General features: G+C 44.8%; 1 protein-coding gene across 4 annotated transcripts in view; it reads left to right on the top strand.

Annotated features, from left to right (window-relative positions):
• Positions 1-23,980, top strand: part of LOC119392323 (serine/threonine-protein phosphatase 2B catalytic subunit 2) — a 124,588-nt gene that overhangs the window by 84,503 nt on the left and 16,105 nt on the right. Inside the window, exons 9-11 of one of the 4 annotated variants that reach the window (XM_037659681.2) lie at positions 5,195-5,272; positions 7,527-7,559; positions 17,796-17,871. In XM_037659681.2, the coding sequence (XP_037515609.1) occupies positions 5,195-5,272; positions 7,527-7,559; positions 17,796-17,871 (187 nt within the window). Of the gene's footprint in view, positions 1-5,194; positions 5,273-7,526; positions 7,560-17,786; positions 17,872-23,980 lie in introns of all 4 variants that reach the window. The other 3 variants (XM_037659680.2, XM_037659683.2, XM_037659682.2) reach the window with 3 other exon arrangements.

Raw genomic sequence — 23,980 nt, 5'->3', positions numbered from 1 at the left:
ATTGTAATGCTATACGAAGTGAGGCTGGCAGCAAACTCTTGTATCCGATCTAGCGTAACTCTACAAAACGTTGGTGCAAGAGAATACGGCCACTCCAGGGAAAGACGCTCTTTCTGCACAGTGTCTTCGAATTGAGAGCGCAGCACGTAGCAGGATATATGAGCCGCTCGCTGATGGCTGCCGAGGGGTGTACTCCGACTTTCAGAAATGAAACTAACTACATGAAGTTCCCCTATTGAGAGCGACATCGCGCTGTACGCGGACGTACGCGGACGTTCTCCATGATAGTGATGAAAATGGAGACAAAATACAGTGTAACCTCGTTACAACGGATCTGTTCACAACAGACATTCGGATATTACATACCAATTTGCGGCGTTATGCCGACCTCCGTATTAGTTCCATTGATTGAGCTTCGTTTACAACGGATTCTGGTACAATGGACATTCGGATATAATTGACTAAAATTTCAGGCCAGCAAGGTGGTCAGGACTCCTTTAGAGCGCACTTTTCTACCATGGTCATTAACATCCGACTTCAAACATCGCTTAGCATACTTTCGGGACGGGAGCAGCGCACCGCGGATATCGACGTACCGATTTAAGAACGAAGGCCGCCGATCCCCGGTCTGTCAATGATCGGCTATGCCTAGCTGTAGCGACAAAAAAAACGGCGCGCAGCGTGCTTGGTGTTGCGTTTGGGACGCTGACACGCGAAATTGCGAGCCGCTGGCACCGCTTCTCCGCGCGGTCGCTGCGCGGCGAGCTTGGCCGGGGGGGTCCGCTGTCGATGCGCAAAATGCCCATCCGCGGTTCTGAGGAGCCAGCGGGCGATGCGATTCGTTGCTTGAGACGAAGGACATTACGGCTTCTTCGTTTTCGCATGTCCGCTAGCGCGATGTTCTTGCCTCCAAAGTTCGGATTTGGCTCGTACATCGGCACCGTGAACGGAGTTAGGCCTAACCACGACATCTAGTAGAAAGCTCGGTTGCGATGTGCGTGGCCGCGGTGCCCGATGTTTCAAAGTACGTCATGCTCAATTACGAGTACAAGGAGTTGTCCCGCGGTGGTCTTCGTCATAAGCTTCGAAGTGCTGATAAGAAGAACCTCGAACAGCGGGTCCAACGAGTCAACGCTACTAGTCGCACGTCTGCGATGTTCGTGACGAGTGCGGCGCGCTATCGTAATCTGATGACTGAGCTTCCGCTTGCAGCTGCCCAACTAAAGCGTTCCAAATTATCGAGTGCGAACGCGTGGAGTGGAACGAGTGCGAACGCGTCACTAAGTAGCGCAATTTTCGACAGCCACGACCTCGCGACGCACAAGCAGCAGACGACGATCCCGAAGCGAGCATTAACACGCTTTGGCTGCTTCTGCGGTAATACTGCAGAAGCAGCCAAAACGTGTTTTTCGTACGCTTGTTATGAATGGAGGAGCGAGCTGAAACGGAGAACTTGAACGCGGAGAAATGCTCTTTACGACGAGCCCAAAATGGTGGTGCCCAGTTGCGCCGTTGCCGAGCTATAATTTTGAAAAACGCTTTTTTTTTTATATTTCCGCAATTTTCGCCAAGTCGGCAGACGCAAAACAAATTTTTTATAGCATTTCTACGTAGTTTTCATTGAAGATATTTTGGAATCGGACAGAAATGGGCTACAGAAACTGAAAATGCGATTTTTCAAAAATCGCATTTTTTTGGTCCCCCGTTAAAGGGGTCATGAACCACTTTTCCAAGTAATGATCTAATGGCCTCAGTATCAGAGTGTACTGCCTCTCGAATCGATTGCCGCAAAAATTTCTCGAATCCGTCAAGAATCAGCGGAGTTACGGGGGTTTGGCGCACGCTCCCAGCGCTTTCTTTCTTTTCTCGTGCCGGCGAGCGCACTGGAAGCTAGACAGGGAGGGATGGCATGGGGGAAAGAAGTTACGCCAGCGCGCGTCATGAAACGCGATCGCTCTCCCGCTGTGATTCGCTTGCGCGAGTGCGGCTACCGTGTACTGAGGAGTGCGGCGCCGGCAAGTGGCGGCACCCCGCGGCAAGAAGCGCATCTGATCCGAACGCCGCTCTCGATTTACGTCGGCTATCGGCCAGTAAGCATGCTATGTCTCTTGCGACGTACAGCGGACAGACGCCCCGCCCACCGACGAGAGTGAGAACCGGCCTCTGTTTGAAAAGAGGGTGCCTGGGGAAACGGCAACTTCGCGCTCTGCTTGTGGCCATTACGCGGCGCGCACGACTGTAATATTTGGCAGAGCAGTTCATAGCTGTGTCAGCTTTCCGCAGGATGTGTTTTTTCAATCAGCCCAAGGGGTGCTTCATGACCCCTTTAAAAATAAGACCATGTTTGTGACTCGTAATTCTGTCCGGTTATAACAGACCCATTCAGTATTTACATGAAAGTCTGTTGTAACAGTACTTGGATTTTATATACTCCCTTTACAACAGACCAAAATCCTCTTCACTATGAAGGTCTGTTGTAATGAGGTTATACTGTATCAATATGGTTTTGTCAAGCGGACGAAGGAACTGCGTTTTGTGTTTTTTTGTAATCAAAGCATCAACTGTAGGCAACACGGCGTAGCAGCAGTCAAGCGACATGCAGCCATGAAACGGCACATTGATGCTACCAGTCGTCATTGAGACGCTTCAGGTGGGCTGCAGCGGCCGAAAACGATCCAGCCGACTTTGGAATTCGGCAGTCCATGGAACGTTTTGCAGTGTGACCGCGTGACAAACGCAGAAACTCTGTTTGTGCTTGGCATGACTCTCAAGGGCATCCCATACTCGTGGGCCAACACAGCAACTGCCTTGTTTCCCAAGTTATTTGGAGATTCCGAAACAGCGAAGCAGTTTAGTTGTAAGAGGTTCAAGGCATCCTACATAGTTAGTGATGGCCTCGGGCCGTATTTCAAGAAACTTGTGCTTGACAAGCTGAACAAGCCGGATGTGGTTTTATCTGTTAGCATTGACGAGACCCCTCTTCCTGGACAGAGGTGCCAACAACTTGATGTTGTAGTTAGGCATTTCTCCAACAAAATGCAGCGAGTTGTGGAACACCTGCAGTCTTTCCGGCTGGGCTCTGCGACTTCGGAAATTTTGGCTGGTGAAGTGCGGATAGCAATGATGGACCTTCCGCAGAAAAATGTCATTTGCTTTTCTACGGATGGCCCTAATGCAATGAAAAGCTTCACAAAAAAGATGCAGGAAGCACACCCTGACATCATAGATGTAGGAGAGGCTGCTTGCACAAAGTGCACAACTCATTTGCCCGCGGCTTGAGCGTTGTTGGCTCGGATGTCGACGCTGCTGTGGTCGATGTTTATTACTTTTTTAAGAATTCTTCGGCTCAGAATGAATTGTTGAAGGCAGAACACCTGCTCCAAAAGCTAGTTTTGCTGCTCCAAAACGCAATTTTGCCTGCTACAAAAGCTGCTCCAAAGTGGCCTAAGCCAGTAGCATCACTGCATGAGATACGGAATGAGATATGGAACTAATGTGACGGCTGTCGATGTAGAGAGGCTGCGTTTGTGCAACGGTTTGTGTTCTGTCGGCAGCTGTCGGCAGTCTCAGCTGTGGTAGCTCTCGGCACTACTCAATTTTTTGTTCTCGTACAGAAGTAACCGCTGTGCTGCACACTAGACTGTTAAGCATGGCATGCTCCCACCGAGACAACAGCAATATTAACACCCCAACGTCAATCGGGCCCGCTTCGGTTGCGCGTATTGTCACAGTGATGGACGTAAAAAGATTAACAGCTTTTTAATATTAGATGAATGTACTGATGCTAAAACAAGCGTATGTTTGAGTGCACTGTGTTGTGCATTTGCATGACTGAATAATCCACGATAATATGATTTTAAAAAATACATATATCAGGTGAGGTAAGACTTTATATTGTTATGGGGTTTAAATAACGCTAAGAGGATGACGTCTAAACAAGAAAAGATAATTCATTCGTAAACCATGAGATGCTATTTTCTTATTCTCTCATTGTCCTCTGTTTTAATACCAGCCCCTAGGAATATTACTAGGCCAGTGATCCGGTACCCTTCTGTGAGTAGGACACAAAAAGCTGTTGGATAAAACCCATTCGCTCAAGTACAGCAATGCTGCATATACGTTCGAGTTCGATTTTCTTTATTCTTTCACTTTGAAGAATTGTACAACCAGGACAACTGGTCGCACTTCCAGTTAGGGCACAACTGGGACCAATTGCTTCCAATTTAACTGGTTATGGTTTCCAACTGGGACCAGCTGCTTCCAGTTCAACTGGTCATGGTTCCCATTGGTGGCCAGTTGAGTTGTAACTGGGACCAGTTGCAACTGGAATCAACTGGGACCAGTTGCTTCCCAACTGGAACCATTTGATCCCAGTTGATACCAGTTGAAACCAGTTGGATTCCCAGTTACACATTTTCACCTGGGATGCCACTATTAGGTCTGTCACTTATGTTTATGGACATTGCCCAATGAAATCTGGGAAAATTAGCAGTAGATATATGAACGATATCAAAATGTTTTAGCTGCATATCCATAAAAGAGCATGTGAACGGCGGCAGTGCACTTGCACCTCTCCTCCAATGTACTTCTTCGTGGATCTTCATCCAGAAGAGCTTTTTCGTAGTTCTTTCCACCTGCAAATCTGGTACAGTGATCGAAGTGTTGCTCATAATGCTCCAAACTGCTCCAAAAAAAATGCTGCTCCATGCTGCTCCAAAGTATAATAATTGTTAGTAACTGCTCCAAAATGGCACTGGGAAACTGGAAACAGTGAACTTGAACCGTGTGACCATCCTGCGAGCCTAAACGAAAACAAAAACAAGCTGCATACTATTATCTTGTATGCAGCTTGTAGACTTGCTTTATACAAGCATATTGATAATGCTACATGTACTGGCATTTTCGATATAGCAAAGGAATTCAAATTTGTTTGCATGCGCTATGAGCCTGGCAAACGAATGAATGCGCGTGATTGGTAAGTATATAATAAATGGGCACAAGCCTTTAAAGCGTGACTGAGGGGCAAATAGCTTGCGAACAAATGCTTTGGCCCCTTGTCAAGTGTTTGCTGCTGCGTTCTCGACTGATATTTGGCTAGAGTATTGCAGTCGTGTTTGTGCGGGTTGGTCAGTGTGAACAAAGATAGTATAATGACCAGAAAATGATTGTTTTCCCTCTATCTTACGTTGTGCAGTGACGGAAATGTTGGTCAATGTCCTGAACATCTGCTCAGATGATGAGCTCATGACGGAAGGGGATGACACTTTTGAAGGTAGGCATGCCATGAGTAAGGTGCTCTTTGCTTGTGGAGTGGTATTTCTGTAAGTGTTTATGATGTTTAAGCAGTTTTGAATTGAACACTTTTGCTGGTGGAACACTGAAGAAACTAGCACTGCTATTTTTTATTTATTTACAAGTGTAACATTTGGGAAAATGCATCTGTCATTTATTGCATATTAGATTAACAGTTGCATTAACTATAAAGCGGCTTTTTACTCATTGGAGAATAAATAACCAAGATTCTCTATGTAGTCAAGCAGGATTTCGTCAAGCAATTTAATTGAACAAAAGCAAGCTTGGCAGAATGTTTTGGTTTGGAATTTTGATAGTCTACGGAACTTGTTGTGCCATCTAGGCTGCGGCACCTTAAACTAAGTAAGAAGCACTGTTTATCTTAATTTTGAATGAATTAAGAAATATGTGGCAGCTACTCGTGTCGCTTCTGGGATGGGTTATCTGATGTTGTGGTAATTGTCTTTTTGAAGTTATTAGGACGTGTATAAAGGTTGAAGGCAACTCTCGACCTAGCTAAGTTCATCGTTCCGAAATTCTGTAAAGGACGTGTGCTTTGTCATGTTTGCAAGTCAGCATGCATAATTGGAGAAAGCTAAGCATCTTGCGAGTTTGCTAGTTTTTTAAAAATCTCTTAAGGGAAGGGTGTTCCTTTTTACATCTTAGTGTCTCATTTTGGTAGAGCCTTTTGAAAGGTGTGCTCTTTAGCTGCACCGTGGTCAGCAACCATCAGCAGTGACATGGGCATGGTATGTTCTCATGTTAGCCTTTTGTCTTCTCAAGTTGTGTTATTATTGATTGAATATAAGGGTAGTAAATTTATTTTGTATAAATACAAAAAAAGTCCAAAGGCTAAGTTAGATGTTAATATGAAAGTGCACACTCATTAAAAGTTTTCAAAGAGGCATGTAGTACCAGAATTGCATTACCATAAATTAGGATAGTACACAGTTGTATGTCAGGGAGGAAACTTCTTTGTGGAACATTTACTGCATAGCCCAACTCGCAATTCATTCTAGTGTTCTGCTACTAGCCGCCGTGGTAGACTGGTTACGGTGCTCGGCTGCAGACTCGAAGGTCCTGGGTTCGATCCCAGTCATAGTTGTCGCATTTCGATGAAGGCGATGTGCTAGAGGCCCATGTACTGTGCGATGTCAGTTGACGTTAAAGAACACCAGATGGTCTAAATTTCCGAAGCCCTCCACTACGGTGGGCCTCATAATCATATCGTGGTTTTGACATGTAAAACCCCAGAAATTATTATTGCTAGCTAGGTAAGCGCAGTTGTGAAGACGGCACATGCTCAGCTGCCACATATGTTCAAGCAAAATGCCATGAGTGAGGTGTGAAACAAGGGCAAATTTCGAGGGCTCGTTTCTTTTTTTTTTTTACACAACCTTGATGAAAACCAGCAGATAATGAAGTCAAGGAAGGTGTAGGGGATGTTAATTGGCATTTTGCCTTAACAAAATGCCATATCACACTCTTAAAAAATAACACTGACATGGCACAGTGCTTTTTTTTTTGTCGCTGGTACGCCTGTGGTGTAAAAAGTAATGTGAAAAGACAATTGTCATTGTTGGGATTGTGGTGGCATGGTGTGGGTTACTGAATATGCAACCGCAAAACATGCAAGGGTGGGTGTGGTTATGCTTTGTGCCTGTGTTGTCTGCTGCTGCCCTTATTATTTTTAGTGTTGCCGCTCTCTCCTGCCTGGGATTTGGTCTTTTCTCTTCTGGCACCCCGGCGGTGTGTGCTCAGGTCTTGTGGGGAACCTGGGCAAACAGCGTGAATGCAGTGCATTCTAGTCTAAGCATTTCGTATTGTCCATGCTTCTTGGTGTAGGGATGTTCTCGTTGAGGGCCTGCGAGTGTTATGCGTGTAACGTTGGTCTAGTAATTGTTGGGTCAGGGCAAGCTTGTTGGCCTTTGAGCCTTTTTTCAACTTGCATGTAAAGCTGCTTTCAACTGTTAGCTGATTTGGCATGTCAAACTGGGGGTAACCATCATTGGGCGTTACACCAATGCTGGTTAACTCGTTAACTCGTGCTCTTGTTTCAGTTTCCTCTAGTGAGATGAGAAGCGAGAAAAATGTCAAAACGCCGCGGGGTGCCCGTGTCTCTTGCTTCTTTCTCTTTCTGTGCCATTCTCTGTGTTCTTGTGGTGTGGTGGCGTCGGTCTGTGCTAAGACCTCGGTGTGCATTCTACCTCTAGCCGCCTATTTACTGTCCCTAGGTCTGTCCTCGGGAACCGAATCTCAGGAGGATAGTGAGTAAAACCCTTTGTGCACGCCCGTGTGTGTGCCGTAGAAGCAGGACTGTGCCTTTTCTTTTTGGTTCCCCTTGTCTCTCTTTCTCTCGTATTACCATGTCAGTGTGATTGTTGGCACCACCTCCTTTCATACTGCTGTCAGTAAAGCAGCAAGTCATTTTCTGCTACATACCCGTAAGAAAATGTCAGAATTTCTCAAGCCCTCCACTACGGCGTCTCATAATATCATGGCTTTGGAATGTAAAACCCCAACACTATTATTATTATTACCGTTTTCAAAAAATATGCTGTTCTCTTTTATGTAGCTTCGTTATGTTTTGCTTATTATAATTTGGCCTGGAAGTCTCTCATTTGTATGTTCAAAAATTTCACGCACTCTTGTTTTATAATCACTGCTGTTGGCACATTTTTTATCTTCATTTACGAGTACAATTGGAAAAATTATTCTGGGCTTCATATCACTTTGACAGTCTGCTTACAGGCCTAGTTTTTTTTTTTTTTTTGTTAGCCATAAGGCTACATTTTAGTGTACGTTTTATTATCCACACACACATGGTGTGTGTGAAAATTCTGCGTTAGTTTTGTAGGCATGAAAATGTAGCAGTTGCAAATTGTAGTGATCCTAATGGAAATTTATTAGAAATAGAAAAAGAAGTAGCATTGTGTACTGTATGACCTCTTATTGGAACCCATTTTCCTTTGTTGTACATGAGAAAAAGGTACAATGCATTTGTCCCACGACATTTTCTGTATGGCTCAACTGCAAGAACACTGCCCCGTTATGGATATAATGCCACCCTCATGATAAGTTTGGAAAACAAACTTTATTATAAAGTAAAAAAAAATAAAGTGCCTTACACATGGCTTAAGTAGGCATCTGTGGCTAGGAGAAATTTTTGTGCTTTTTTTTTTTACTGGAGTCCTCCATTTCTATCCAAACATTTCTTGTGCATTGCCATGGAGTGCATGGTACTCCTACTTGTATAGGGATGACTAGAGTTAAGGACCACTTAATTTTAGGGTAGTCAAGGAAAGTATGGTTTGCAGAAAGTGCTTTTGCACCTTTGTGGCATCTGCTGGTTAAAGGGAAGGGGGGGGGGGGTCAACATATTGGAAAGCAGGTCTATGTCAGCTGTGGTGTGGGGAAACTGATGCATTTTGAGTCCACATTGGTTATTCACGGGAATGAGCTCAGGAAGAGATTTGGAACTAGCACTACTACATCAGTCTACATAAAATGGGGGTGGGTGTTGGGGAAGTGGTCTCATCAGCTTAAGAGGTAGATGTGAACTGCAAAACAGCAAAGAGAGATGCTGTATGAGATTGGAAAACATGTAAAAAAAAGTCTGTTTCTTGTGTCGCTTCAGCCAGTAAACTTCTTTTTCCCATTAATCACACGTAACAAAATATGCAAATAAAGAAAATAAAAATACAAGTGGTGTGTATGGATGGTGGTGCATTAACAGTCGCATTGACGTGGCATTTCTGTTCTGCATTGTGTTGCAGTCTCTTGAGGCATGCTTTATCTAACGGCAAGGTTGGGATGGATAGGGGTTCTTTCTTGCTGAGCTTTTGCAGGCATTGGTTGTCTTGGCTTCTCTTGTGTGTGCTCTTGTCATCATGTCACTTTCTCTTGTGACAGAAAAAAAAAAATTGTGTTTTGAATTACGCACTGCTCTGCGTTTTGCTTGCTTCTATGAATGGGAGTGCTTGTCTGTGGTGGGGGGTTGTAGACAATGAAACGAAAAGCTCTGGTGCCTTATTTTGCGAATGGAATGAGCAGCGTGCTTGTTTGTATGCTGCGCGTGCTTTTTTTTTTTTTTTTAATCTGCGGCAGAGCTCTTGAGAGGGTCATACTGAGCTCGGGCCTCTATCCAAGATTGCACCGGCTGCGCTGCTATGCTGACATGCTTAGAAGAGTAGCGTTTTTCAGCATTTTTCATTTTGCTGATGACGATTGACATCATTATTATGTGTGCTTGCTCTCAGCACAGCGCAGTCAACACCTGTTAATTTACTTGTGTGTTGTCAGAATTGAAGGTTTATTTAATGCATGGGCGCCATATCAAATGTTGTTAACATGTTGATAAAGTTGATCGAAGTCTAGTTAATTGAGGTCAGCTGAAGTTGTAAAAACTTGCAAGGGTGTCCTGCACACAGGAAAGAAATATGACCATGTGGGCATCTTGGGCAAGCAAGTAGACTAGGATTGGTTTCTATTTGTCTTGCTTTTTTCTTTAGTGCATGATGTTTGTATCTTGTCTGTGAAACTTGAACTTTGAATGCTTCTCATTGCTGCAAGTAAAATGCAGCTCTTCTCAGTGTGCCAAGTGCAGACAGGACAGTTGCCTGGAAAACCAAGGTTGATGCAAGTTTGGTTGGTGGGGCGGCACTGCTGCAAGCTCTGCATATATAGCTACATTTTAATGGCGGGATTTTTGTGTAAATGCACAACCGTCTGCTGTACTTGTTGAGACATGCCTTATAACAGAACCCTCAGGTACTGACAATCTGATGTAATTCCAAGTCTCTTGAAATCTCACCATCACATGCCAACATTTGTATGGCGTAACGAGACTTAATGAATTCTCAAGCAGGTGTCGGAGCAGCATTGATGTTGAGTTCATATGAATAAAGTTATGCGAGCTGGTAAGATATTTCAAGGTATTCATGGAAGTTGCACTCATATTCAAAGCTCGTATACTACCATATTTACTGGAATCTAACACTCACCCAATTTTGCAGGTTCATAATAAAATATGCACCTGAATGTATTGTTAGTTTAAATATAAAACTGTGGCATGCATCTGTGTAGACAATAGGGAAAAAAGACAAGCAAGAATTTTCCATAGAACGGGATGTACAGTCAACTGCCTAGTTTTTGGACGCCCAATTTTTCAGACATGCTTGTAAATTATCGCTTTTGTGGCACTGCCACAAGCCCCATAAATTCTCAATGCATAAGAACGTACGAAATTTTGGATGCTGAAACTCTTCCTCGTCTGATCTTACAGCTAAAGCTGTTATCAGACCACAACAACAGCCGGTGGCATAGCTGTCTGCCACCACCGGTTTGAGTAGGATTTGAGCCCAGGCACTTTGCGTGGCAGTCAAGTATTCTACCACAAAGCCACAATGGTGCTTGAAACTCCTTCGCAAATTAACCCTATACAGGCATCATGTCGGGCAAGGAATCATGTTTAAAGGTGTCATGAACCACCCCTCGGTCTTGGTCAGAAAACACATCCTTCAGAAAGCAGACAGTGCTATGAACAGCTCAGCCAAATTTTGCAGTCGTGTGCGGTGTGGGCTCTGCAGATGTAGCCACTCTGGGAACACACGGACACAGTTCATGCCGTCCGGGCAACCAGCACGTGTATATTTATTAACTTGCTTTTTACATACGACGAGCTCGCCTGCCGAATCTGATACACAACTAGTACCACGCTAAATAACCTTGTACAATGCCAATACAATACCCGAAAAATATAACACACATCCAAGACACCATAAGACATACAATTCACCGCGAAAGTGGCGTCACCCGATGTTCGACTCACCACGAGGGGCCCGCGGGAAATGAGCCGCGGTATCATCCCCCACGGACCTACCGCAAGAGACATCCATCGATGCACGCTACCAAACCTGAAAAAGGCTCGTTGCTGTTTTCTGTGCGCCGGCCTAACCTCTCCGCGGCGGCACTGCTGGCACCACCGCTCTAACCCTAACCCGCGTGAGCACAGCGCGGCCGTTTAATCTAACTGCGGCCTATCCACGAGACGCGCGTGCGCCATGAGGCACAAACGTCTTTACAGGGGATGATAGCACCCCCACAGCGGCAAAGAGAGTTTAGACACGGAGCACAAAGTTGCCATTTTCTCAGGCGCCCTCTTTTCATACAGAGGCCCGTCCTCGCTCTTTTCGGTAGGCGGGGGACCTGCTGTGTGATGTCACACGACAGCATGCTATTGGCCGATAGCCAACATAAACCAAGAGCAGCATTCGGATCAGATGCGCTTCTTGCCACTGGATGCCGCCACGTGCAGACGCCGCACTCCTCAGTCTGCTAACTTTACACAGTAACCACACTCACGCACACGAATCCCAGCGGGAGAGAGAAATCGCTTTCCTTCACGTGTGCTCAGGGTCATGATGCGTGCTGACGTACGTAACTTCTTTCCCCCGTGCCATCCCTCCCTGTGTAGCTTCCAGTGCGCTCGTCAGGACAAGAGAAGAGAGAAAGCGTTCAGAGTGCTCGTCAAACCCCTGTAACTCCGCTCGTTCCTGACAGATTCGAGAAATTTTTGCGGCAATCGATTTGGGATGCAGTAAACTCCGATACTGAGGTCATTAGATCATTACTTGTAAAAGTGGTTCATGACCTCTTTAACAGGTGTAATATAGTGTGGTAGATGAATAAAATCCCCAGAGTCTGAAAAATTGAACGTTGACTGTATTTACTAAAAGTGAAGCATTCCTTAATGAACCAAAGGCACTTTGACCTTTTCTACCCATCTATCTATCTATTAATCATAAGCATATCCACAGAGGGGGCAAGTGGGAGCGCAGGGCCCCCTACAGTTGCATGTACCCATAACTGATACTTCTGATATGCACATCACCTCACCGTAGCGGGCACTTTTTTGCGATAAAACTGACTTCTCTGCTCAAACGTGAGTGCCGACGTTACATCTGACCACGAGCTACCCTTTACACACCAGTGTGGTCGATATGCCTGAGGAACCCACGATAAGCGCACAACTGCCCACTTTACACTGACGTCGATCAACCTCATTATGCTTGGCTCAAAGCGAAAAATACTGCATAGGCTGCTACTCGCTGTCTGCTTCGCATGAAATTGATTCCCACAATGCGTGGAATCTACTGGAGTTCTTGTCTTGGCCCTTCCTTCTGTGATCTGTCTTTAAGATCACTTCTGGATATGCCTTAATTGCGTGCCAATTCAAGGGCCTTGATAGGCTTCAAGGAGTTGCTCAGTCATCAAGTTAGTCTTCCGGGGTCCTGATAGTTTCCATGTTCCGGTCCGTAGAAACTTTTCCCGGTCGACCTACCCTACTCACGTACACTGGCCTTGGGCACACAAGAAAGATGTGGCACAGCTATCTGTGGTGTACAAAGGAAATTTTCTTTGACATGAGCTTTCATGGTGATAACAGCCTATCATCGCTTGCACTTCATTGGGTCATCTCAGATACAATGTACAAAGGCCGCAGTTGAGTATGAAATGAGCCTAGACGAACCCGCAATAAAACGTGTTCAATCGCTATTTTATGATGGCGATGGCACCGCATCAAACCCTCTCATGGGAGGCTTTTGCCAACACCGTGAACGTGGTTTGTTTCATATGGTATTGTATCGAGCAGGCAATTTTCGTACTTCTTTTATGGAAAAGAAAAGGTGCATGTTAGATTCAAGTAAACACTGTATATGCTGCTTGTTATTCACCATAGGAGAAATTGTGATGAGAGAAGTACAGACTGCTTTAACTCTTTGAGGGTCGAATTTTCTTCCGAAATGCACTCCAAAAATGTTTTTTTATTGCTGAATTAAATTCTTCAGATGATTCTATTTAAAAAGAATTGTCTAAAATTTCTTTGCATGACTGTAAAGTGACAAAAAAAATTATTTTTGTTGCCTACATACACATGGTTTATTCGTAACATCAAGCAAAATCCTAAAAAAACACATACGATGTTTTATAAGTAGAAAACTATGTGTTGTATTAAACATAGCTCATAGACATACAAAAATAAGCACACCAGAGTAATTTTCCGGTAAAAAAAGAATGTTCTTGCTTTAACACTAAAAATCGCCCGCTCACGCTTTCGAGATGTCGCTCCTTCATCATCATCAGAGTCTGAACTTGTAAGTAAATACTTGTCTAACATCCAGTAAACTGCGGATTCTGATTCAGCACTTGGGGAATAGTCCACATCGGAAGAATCGCCGCTCTATTCACTAGCAGCAGAGCAACCAGCGTGCACTTCCATAGTGTAAGCAACTGCGTGAGTGAGTGCACGGAAAGAAGAAAACTATAGTTGTGTGCCTCTTCGGAAAGCAAAACGAGTGAAAAAGCTATAATAATCCTTCGTCTTATCGCCAACGAGATGGAGTTAGTTTTTTCAGAGTCCCCAAAACAGCAAACACAACTACGGCGGCATCGTTTATGCAATTTAGCGCCGCACGGAAACAGGTGTAATCGCGCCTGGGGAGCAATAAATGAGAGAGTAACAAGCGGTGACCCTTTCAGAGATAGAAACCAGACAGCCATCAGCTTTTGGCTGCGAAAGCAATAACCGCCCAAAGGACGAAACCGAAACCAGCCATTGGATGCACAAGCGAAAGCCGGCGTGCCGCTTTGGAAAGGGGAAAAAGAAAACAAAAAAATGGAGAGACATCAACGCATGAAACAAATTTCCACATATTCCCGAAGTGTGGCCAGTACATGCACAAGCAAGAGAAATGATCAGAAAAGGCGTGCATTTTAAGCGTACCGACAATGACGTACATGTACGGCGTAAGCCCTTGGTGCCTGTTAGGTGATGCCGTACCCATGCGGCGTAGACCCTCAAAGGGTTAAGCCAGATAAATGCTTGCTGACCGTACAAACTTGCGTGAAAAGGCTGAAATAGGTTGTTGCCTTAGAGTGGCCTGGAATGGGTTTTATTTTTAGCTGTAGTTGCAAGAAGAATAGTTAACTTGGCATTCATGAGATACATTGGGGTGTTTAAAAGCAATGATAGTGGTCAGCTATCTTTGTTCTCAGCAAGAGAGAACAGGGCAGTTCTTGCCTGGAACACGGGCTACTAACCTTTGACCTTGACTTGCGCTGTGCCATAATTGCTGCTACTGTGGCCCACTTGCCCAGTCTATATAGGAAAGCACAGAACCCACATTCATTATTGTTCAAAAGGCTGCTCACTTAGGTTGACTGTTTTTTGAGGGTAACTGTGAGAACCTGTGTGTGTATGCAGCCACTCTCTGGTTGAAACTGATATATACAATTTAGGTTACAGGCCTTTACATAATTAGATGACCGTAGAGCTGTGCCAAGGGTTTGTGTAGTAAAGGCTTGTTAGCAGCTTGGAAATGAGCAGACTGCGCTGCTTTTGAACTGCATTTTCAACGTGCCAGTCAACTCAGAAGTCCCTCGATCATTCTCGTTAATTTCAGAATAACTAGGGAAGGTGCTGTACATTGTTGCTGGAGGGAATATTAACAGTCAAAAATGAAGGCCTGCAGTGACATGAAGATGCTTTCTTTCTTGCATAGGACGTACTGCATTTTCAGATATTCACCCAAAGTTCAATTGGTTTTGTTTTCAACTGCCGTGTGGATTTGGTTTATCAGTGTATCGACGTTTCGATCAAATCTATTCACACTATAGTGGTTATTTCGCGTGGCTTTCTGCTGCATTTTGAGAAAGGCTGTTTTGCTGAGATGGGCAAGTGCGTGTCTAAGTAAGCTTCTGCCGTTGCCGAGCGATTTTTTTGCCCTGAGTTTTCTATTAACCTTAATTTTGTTTGTGCGCGTGGGTGGGTGTCAGCTTCATTTTTAACATGTGGATGGAAGCGTGCATTTTTTTTCGTTTCTGACACTGGTTTTTCTGTTTGTTTTTTCTTTTCATCTTATGTTTTTGCCCCCCTCCATTGCGCGATAACCCCAATAACCATGACACGTAAGTGCCACAATTTTGTTTGTCTAGCTGGTGTCTGTCTCGTCCTTGTCTTGGTGGTCTGGCTGCCGTAGTGCGTGTGTCCTCGTTGGTTGGTTTTGTGCCACACGTGTGCAGTAAGATGTCATTGAGACCCCCCCGCTTGGCTGTGGTGTACTTGTTGTAGCCAGTGGTCATGAGGCTGGCAGTGCGCTTCTTTGCTCGCCTCCAATTCTCACTAGTGTTGCATGGTCATGCAATATGCCGAGCACATAATTTGAAGTCAGTAATGTAACGGGTAAGTGTATAAATGTTTCGATTGGAATCTTGTGCACGCCACGAAAGTAGCCAGAATAAATATTCTTTCATTGGAGCTTGTGCAGGCATGCAGAAATGATGTAGCTAATGCCCAGGTAACTGCTAGCCCAGTTCCTAGCACTCCCGTTCAGTCAAATAAATTCCCGTAAAGTCGTGTAATGCTTTTAACATCTGGGGAGGCCATAGGGCCTTCAATCCCTGCTTTGTGCAAATAAGCGCATTGCCACTCTTTTGATGCCTGCCATTGTTGCCTAGCTGTACCTTTGTGAGGAACAAGATCTGTGGCGAATGCCGCATCTTGGATGAGACTGCCATTCCCTGTGCTGTTTCAGTGATGGCTGCTTCAAAATATATTGACTGTAAACTTTCGTCAAACTGTTGTTAAACCGATTATTGGTCATGGTCAAGTTTATGGTCCCTCTTGTATCCAACCATTAATTGCAACTACATGTAAGGAAGCTTAGCTTTTTCATTAGCCCGTCCTGTCTGCACATTTATAAACTCTGGGAGCCTGCTTGTGTGACAAAGTAAACTAGAAACAGTGCTAGCTTTGAGTGTTTCTTCACTATGCTTTGAGACATTCATATCAGGCATTTGGTTTATCAGTGTATCGACAACGTTTCGATCAAATCTATTCACACTCATTTTCATATCAGACAGAACTTTTAGAAATTGCCTGTGGTAGATTGCACAGTTCTTATCCTCTGATGGTGTTGCTAGAAATGGCTATTACTTTCGCAAGAAATTGAAATGCATTATAGATTATAAAACAAAATTTCGCTGATATTGTTTATCACTAATTTTTCATAACTGACATTGTACAATTTAATGTTGGAGCAAGTTTGCTTTGGTACATAAACTTGGAATGAATTTCAAGGATGACATGAGTTTCTAGTTATGTGCCATCAAACTTGCAGTAAAAAGATGCTCTTTTTCTTACTTTTGTACCAGACTGCCTTTTTATACATACAAGCACAAAAATAACTGGAATGCCAGTACTATATTCCTTTTTAACTGGCAGGCCATACTAGTGTTCATCCATCTTACCCACTGGACTTTTTTTTTTTTTCTTTCATTTTGCATGCGTGTGCCCTGTGATAGGTGTGGAGTGTATTATACCTCCTGCTGAGTACAGGTCCCCTCTCTTGCTGTATGCTTTTGTTGTAAAAAGAACAGAAAAATAAAATAGAAAAATCAACTTTCAGGCAATCCCAAATTTCTTCATCATGCAGTTAAATTCATTGTTGGGGTCTCTGCTGTAGAGCTGTTAATTTCAAATAAGGGTGGGACATAATTTCATACAGGTCATTTCGTTGAGTTTTTAGACCATCTTGAAACTAGTGTTGGTCCTCCCAACTCGTTCCAAGTGAATGCATGTTTATGAGTGGAATACAATAGGTGGTGTAAAGTAATTAGATAAATATTTAATTAGTACAACTTTGTTAATTTCAATGTGAAGTACATTTGACTCTCTTGTGCATGCAGTGTCCACCACTTAGAAGTAATGCAGCTCAGTGAATAGAATTGCAAGATGCTTGGCACATTTCATTGATTGTCCACTGTGCTGGTCAAAAGCAGTGGCAACTTGAAAGAAAGCACTTGTGTTGTGTAGACATTATTTTGTATAGCCACTTTTTTAAGGCTGGAAGCTTTGAAGGCAATAGTTTTATTTAGGATGTTACAGTAGAACCTTGTTGATAAATACTTTTAGTTTGTCTCGATATTCACTGTTGTGAATTCTTCAGTTATATTAGCCGCCTTCTACAGAACTGAATTTAAAGATGCCAGTGTGCAAAAAAGTACGTGACAGTTGAACTAGTCAAGTTATCCAGAGTTCTCCATTGTGGTTTCCCTTAAAAGTTAAGGTCTGCAAATGAAGTCCTAACTGCAGTGACTGCACTTTGATGCAGTATTGTTTCAGCCAGTAAACATATTGGGCACGTAATAATTTTTTTGTGTGCACACTGTGCAGCAGTCATTAAAATTTGTGCCAACTTCTGGTAGTTCTCTTGTATCTGCGTTGCTCTCTCTGGGATGTGGATACATCAGCGTTAATTGGCTGCAAGTTGCTTTCTGTGGTTGCGGGCTCACAGGGCTTGTTCCTCCAAAGGAGTGCATTAGTGTGTTCAGTGTCGTAGGAGGCATGGGTCCCCTTTGCTTAGCGAGACGCTGCAGTGTTTTTCATGTTCTGTTGTATCTATTCCATTTCGTTTTCTCCCCGTCTTTCATAGGTGGTGCAGCGAGCGCTCGAAAAGAAGTTATTAGAAATAAAATCCGAGCTATTGGCAAGATGGCCCGCGTCTTCTCCGTGCTGAGGTAAGTTTTCTGGGGCATGCATTAAAGCATAGTGAAGTGTTTTTCAACACTAATTTGTTTACAGTGAACAAGCATGTATATAGTGCAGAAAGATGAGCAAAAGAAACAGTGTGCACACAATGCCCATTAGAGGGCTTCTTTGTAACACTAAATACAGCACAACCCCGCTTACTAGTTTTACAAAATTGGGGAAAAACAAACTAACAGATAAAGCCTCAATAGCTGGGAATCGCAAGAGCTGCGAAATGGGAAAGTTGAAAAGTAGTCATGCATTTTTATTTCTATGCTTGCACTTCAAAAAAAAATCATGCAGCATTGCCTCGTGCATTTTAACGCGATAGCGTTAGAGAGCTCGTGTCGCAGAAATTCCGGTGTCGGCGTCGGCACCGTTGGTTGTGAGCGAAAAATCGTCCGTGACCGAAAAATCGAGACAGAAGCAAATAAAAACAAACAATAAAAAACTTTGGTCCCATTGAGGATCGAACCCGGGCCGTTTGCGCAAGCAGGTGTCCTACCACTAAGCCACGATGTCACTTGCAACTGCTTCGGAAAAAAACACTACATAAATGCCATGTAGTGGAAGGAGCCTCCTTAACGCATTTTGTTCGGCAGGTGCCACGACGAAAACGAGCCCATTCGGCGATTTGTAGGCGCAAAGGCGAGGCCATTAAACTACGTCGAAAAAGGCCGGGATAGTGCAGCCATCGCCGCTAAAAACACACACAAACTTTCAAACAGCTCTAAATATGGACAACTATGTCCATCTAGCAGACAACATATCAAGCGAACTCCGGTTTTCTAGAGGAGGCGTTGATCAAGGAAACAACAAACGCTAGATAATGTGCTCCCATCTGTGAGGCATTGTGAGAAAATATGTCTCTACTCTTTATAGCCTCCGAGATGGCAAGCGCGCGGCGTGTATCTTGGAGGCCATGCGACTCTTGCTTTAGATCAAAAACCTGCACCACTCACGCGCGCGCGCGTGTTTCTGTGTGCGTGTGTGTGTAACAATACACATTAATAAGTATGCACTTAGTGGTTGAAGTGCGCACTAGGGGCCGGATTTCGCTATTGCGTTCAACTCTTAAAGGCAAAGCTTAAGGGTCCCCCTATTTTCTCATCCCTGGTCGGCACAAGGCGTTCTTCGACCACCTGCAGTGCCTTGACGCTCTCTGCAGTCATTGCTCGAATGTGAATATCGTCTCGGTAAATGTAATGCCGCTATGGCCAATAAGGACGTTTGCTTTGGCACCTGCTCCACCTCCTTCTCCGCTTGGTCTTCACTGGTGCATGCATCGGCACACTCAGCCATGACCTCGTCAAGGCATAAAACGGTAGAGGAGAGAACGACATTATCCACAGAAGTATAATTGCTGTACGCAATTGCATTGACAACAACGGTCTCCAAGGCCAAGCTTGTTGCACTCTGCTAAAACTCTGTCTACAGGGGCTTCTGCTGTGCCATGTGCACACATGTCGGGACACTTGTTGAAATAGTGTTGTAGTGTAATAGCAATAACAGTGCTCCATGCCGAAGCTAAGTAGTTGACAGCATTTTATGTCGGCTGCTGCCCACACTCCACATTGGCCAGGAGCCACTTTACAATGCACTTGTCGTAGAAGCGATTCAGGTTTTTCATATTAGGGTGAGAGCCTTAAATGCATCATGAGAAGGGTTACGTGGTGAAAAGCCGGCGCAAGGTTAGAAAAAGCACAATAATCGCAAGGAAGCAGCCGTGCACCTTGTGGCTCCAGCTGTACGAGCTGGATGGTCACCCCATCTTTGCAGTGTTCGCACCACTTTGGATGACTCGGCCTAAAGTCACATGACCACCCACTTGTCTTGTGCCTCGCGGTGTGTGAACTGTGCATTCACTTCATCTTTGTGTCGTTTGCGTGACTACAAAAATAAAAACCTAGGTGGCAAAGAAGATAGAGATAATGATTCCCTGGCACAGCAGACATCGTGGAAACCTTCCTTGGAGCTGCTCCGGCCGCTAGAAGAGTAAAAAAAAAAAGTGGCGTTCGCGTGACTCTGCTTACTGAGGTATAGGGGAACGAAAACCACACAAATGCGAGTGAAGGTGTGACTGCGCATATGTATGATAAATTGACGATAATCAATGCAAACTGACTACTGAGAAAAAGTTAGTATGTGAAAGTGACGAGAGTTAACTAGTGAACATTGGGCGTCGATATGAAGTGCACGGTACAAATAGACCGCTGATAACTTAAATCTCCGGAGTCGCAGGTATCCCCGCTATAAGCGATACCACATTATAACCAAAACAACCTTTTTCAAAGGCTGCACGAATGCAAAACATGGTGAACAAGCAGCCACACGTGTCCAAGATTTGATACATGTGACTGGGTAGTCTTTTGCGGGTATTTGCTTCCTTTGAGGTTCCGAATGTTGAAAGATTAAGTTTGAGAAGCTGCGTTGCTGACAAAATGAATGCAGGGGAAAAAAGGCAAACAAAAAAAAAACACTTGCGGATAGTCGCTTACCAACTTCTTGGACCTCCTCGATTATGCAGACTCCTCCATGTGGAACAGCACTACACAAAAACTGTCGAATGGCGACGATAATTACATGGCATGTGTGGTGTGTTCAAGTTTCTGGGCAGGAGCATGATCTCAAAAACATAACAACCATGAACTGTCATTCGAGTGTTGCAGCTCCTACAAAGAGTTTAGGTTGGCTCTGTAACTAACGCAGTATTCACAGCCGCTACCGACCAGGCGGCTAGCACTCATTAAGCTGAGCCTGTGCGTTGGGGTTCTATCGCAGGGGGGAAGCTTGCCTAAACATAGAGATCGGTCATCAAAGAAACGCTTGAATAACAGCCTTGACATTAGAAACGGCATGAACATCTGCTTCCTGGACAGCATCGTGTGGAATCTGAGGATGAGCCACTGTCCCGGAACACACGGACACAATCACGCCGTCAAGCAACAAACACGTGTACAGGGGTGCAACAGCTGTGCCAATTGAGCCAATTTTATACAATTATTTTTGCACCAAGCTGAGCCAAACCATGAAATTTGTTGAAATTGCACCACGCTGCTCCAAAATACCCACCCAGCCTCAAAATTTTCTCAGTACCGCTAATTTTAGCAAGAAATGGAGAATGCATTAATCACCTGCAGTTTGCACATCATCATCCAGTCCAATCAAAACACGCAGACCATAACCCTAACTACTAACTCACTGTAGCATAACCTCACTGCAAAATAAAAGAAGAAAATCCAGCCAGTTCCTCTTCGCGAACACTGTTGAAAGAGCGAAGCTTATGCCTGTCATTCATAAGGCTATATTGTACTTCTATGTTTTTCAAGTCTCCCCTTTGCTGGCACCTAGCTTCGTCGTCCCTTGCACGAACATTGCAGCTGGCTCGGCGACGACATGCTCGTTCTCACTGACGCTCACGTCGGGTAGCTTCTAGATCAGGAGAACGAGAAATGTTCGCCATTCTGAAAGCACAAACTTCTGAACATTGACACGCTATTTTACACTCCACAGTGCCTCACTGTCACCCCATCTTGACGCGTTTCTCGAAGGTTCACGCCTCGACATCCTCCGCCCTCGCAGCACACCCTCGCCTCTTGCAGCATGGTGCAGCCCTCCCCTTCCTAGCAAGCCTGACTCTCCACACTGCAAGGCCAAAGGTCATGTGATCAGTTCTACGCCGACCCCAAACATGAAAGCCTAGGCTAAGAACAGTTTTGCTGTCAAAAGGACAGCGGTTCTAAAATTTCCTGGCCTTGTTCCATCATGCACAGAATGCTTTTTCAGCCACTTTTGCTGCAGTACATCTTTGCTGTGCGGAAAAGCGTACTATAATTTAGAAGGGGCTACTAGTACTCGCTGTCACGGGACACAGCACATTTTGTTCCTTAAGTACTCATGCGTGCATGCGCCATATAAGAACGAGTACTAGTATGATTGCTGGCATCTAAAAAATTACTGGCAATCATTCAGAGCGGTGTATGACGTTTCTGCGGCCCTGAGAAACAGTAAACAAAAACGTACACCAGTTTTCTTTTTTCACCACCCCCTTTCGCCCATGCTTTAAGAACCTCCTTAATTTCGAGGTCGCCAGGTTGGCAGATTCACAATACATAGTATATGCAGCGCCTGTCAAATGGTTTGACATGCTCTGCAAATGCTAATGTGGACTTCGACATTGTTTGCACTGTGGGGTAGTTCAACAGACTGCTTTTATTGAAAAAACAGTGCTCATGTGCACTGTGCACGAGTTAGCTGATGTTAAATAGTTTGTACATATATTTTTTTTTTCTAAAACTAAGTCTTATTTGTTGTACTGCTCCAAGTTTGGAATTTCTGGCTAAATAACTGAGCATATTTTTCCTGTAACCTGCTCCAAATTTCGATTTTCGGGCTCCAAAAGCAACATTTTGTTGCTCCAAAAATTGCTCCAAATCCTAATTTGGCTCTTGCACCCCTCCATGTACACTTTTACAATGGTGAGCTCACCAGCCGAATTCAATACGTGACTAGTAACGTGCTAAATAATGTTATACAGTGGTAATAAAACGTGCAGAGAACATAACACACACAAAATGTAGCATGTATAATGTACCACGAATGTGGTGTCGCCAATGTTCGACTTACCACAAGGAGCCCGTGGGACCGAGCCACGGAATCGTCCCCACGGGCCTACTCGCGGGAGACAACCGTCCACGGCCACTGCCAAACCCCAGAGACTCGCTGCTGTTCCCTGTACGCCCGCCTATCCTTGCCCCCGCCAGTCGGTGCTGGTGGTGCCACCGCGCTAACCTTACACCGCGTGACCGCAGCGCCACATCTCACTCAGCGGCGAAGCTATAACCATGCTCACTACGACTTCCGCCAGACGCGCATGCACCATGAGGTGAAAACGACTCTGCAGGGGGTGTAGCACCCCCACAAGCGTCATTTCCCAGCTCTTGAATCCGATTTCGACATAGAAGTGTTGAACCTTCTCGAGTCGGGAACAGTGGTAGGACAGCTTTTTGGTCGCGGAACTGTACTGAAACATCTGCCTTGCCTTGAACTGGCGTGAGCTCACCTGAGTAGCTTCACAGCAGAACATCTGATGGCATCACAGTGGCTGATGGTAACAGCTCCCCAAGAAGCTTTTTTTGCAATGACGGAAGCGCCCACACCGGTGTGAAGCTCTGTACGGGAGCGGCTTGCCGCAAACACCGATGGTCACACTGAAAGGCGGTGAATGTGCAACGGTGTCGTCTGGCCACATGTCAAACGCATTGGCAGGTGCACTGTTGTCGACAGTGTTGACTTGGTGCGTCCCACTTGAAGGTTTGTGAGCTGGAGGCGCAGAACTGTGTAGTTTTATGGACTTGCTCTTTCGCGATGAACCGTTTTTCTTCAAGTTGTGCACTCGAGCAATGTGTGCAACTTTTTCCACCAGAAGTTGCACATAGTACTGATATGCTTGCACACAGTCGCGAGATGTTCCTCCCCACAGTGGTAGCATGAGACACGCCCCTTCTACGCCACAACCTTGTGTGTAGGAAATGAACTTCTGCTGGAACTGGCAATCTCGCCAGGATCTTTCTTTGTGGCTCCCATAGCAAGTGCAGTTTTCATGGTGCCTCCGTATGTAAGGTCTGCGTTTTCGAGCAACCTCGTCTGCACGGCTGTGTTGTTGATGCCGCACACGATACGGTCCCTCAACATATTGCCAAGTTCAGTTCTGAAGTTGCAATATATTCTGAAAGGCTTTTGAGTGATGCCACGAAGTTACTGACAGAACCGAAGCTCTAAACAACAGCTGAAAGTTTGTTGCAGTAATGATCACCCAGCAGGAAAAGAATTTCTTCCAAGGTTTTGTCTTGCGGCTGGGCGGGCTTAACGAGATCCCAAAGAGAGCATATGTCTTTTGTGCACAGCAACTAAAGAAGACAGACTTCTTTTTTTCTGCTGCAATGTCGTTAGCGATGAAGAAAGCTTCAAGGCACTCGGCTTAGCAAAGCCACGCATCTCCCTATCCTCCGTCGAAGGCTTTGAGGTTGCTGAACATTGGCATGATGAACTTTTGTCGCATCAGATTCACTAGACGAACGATGAACTCACGTGCGTGGT

Source organism: Rhipicephalus sanguineus, chromosome 1, assembly GCF_013339695.2.
Source record: "Rhipicephalus sanguineus isolate Rsan-2018 chromosome 1, BIME_Rsan_1.4, whole genome shotgun sequence".
NCBI lineage: Eukaryota > Metazoa > Arthropoda > Arachnida > Ixodida > Ixodidae > Rhipicephalus > Rhipicephalus sanguineus.
Note: the sequence above shows the minus strand (reverse complement) of the source record. Positions and strands in the feature narration are given on the sequence as shown.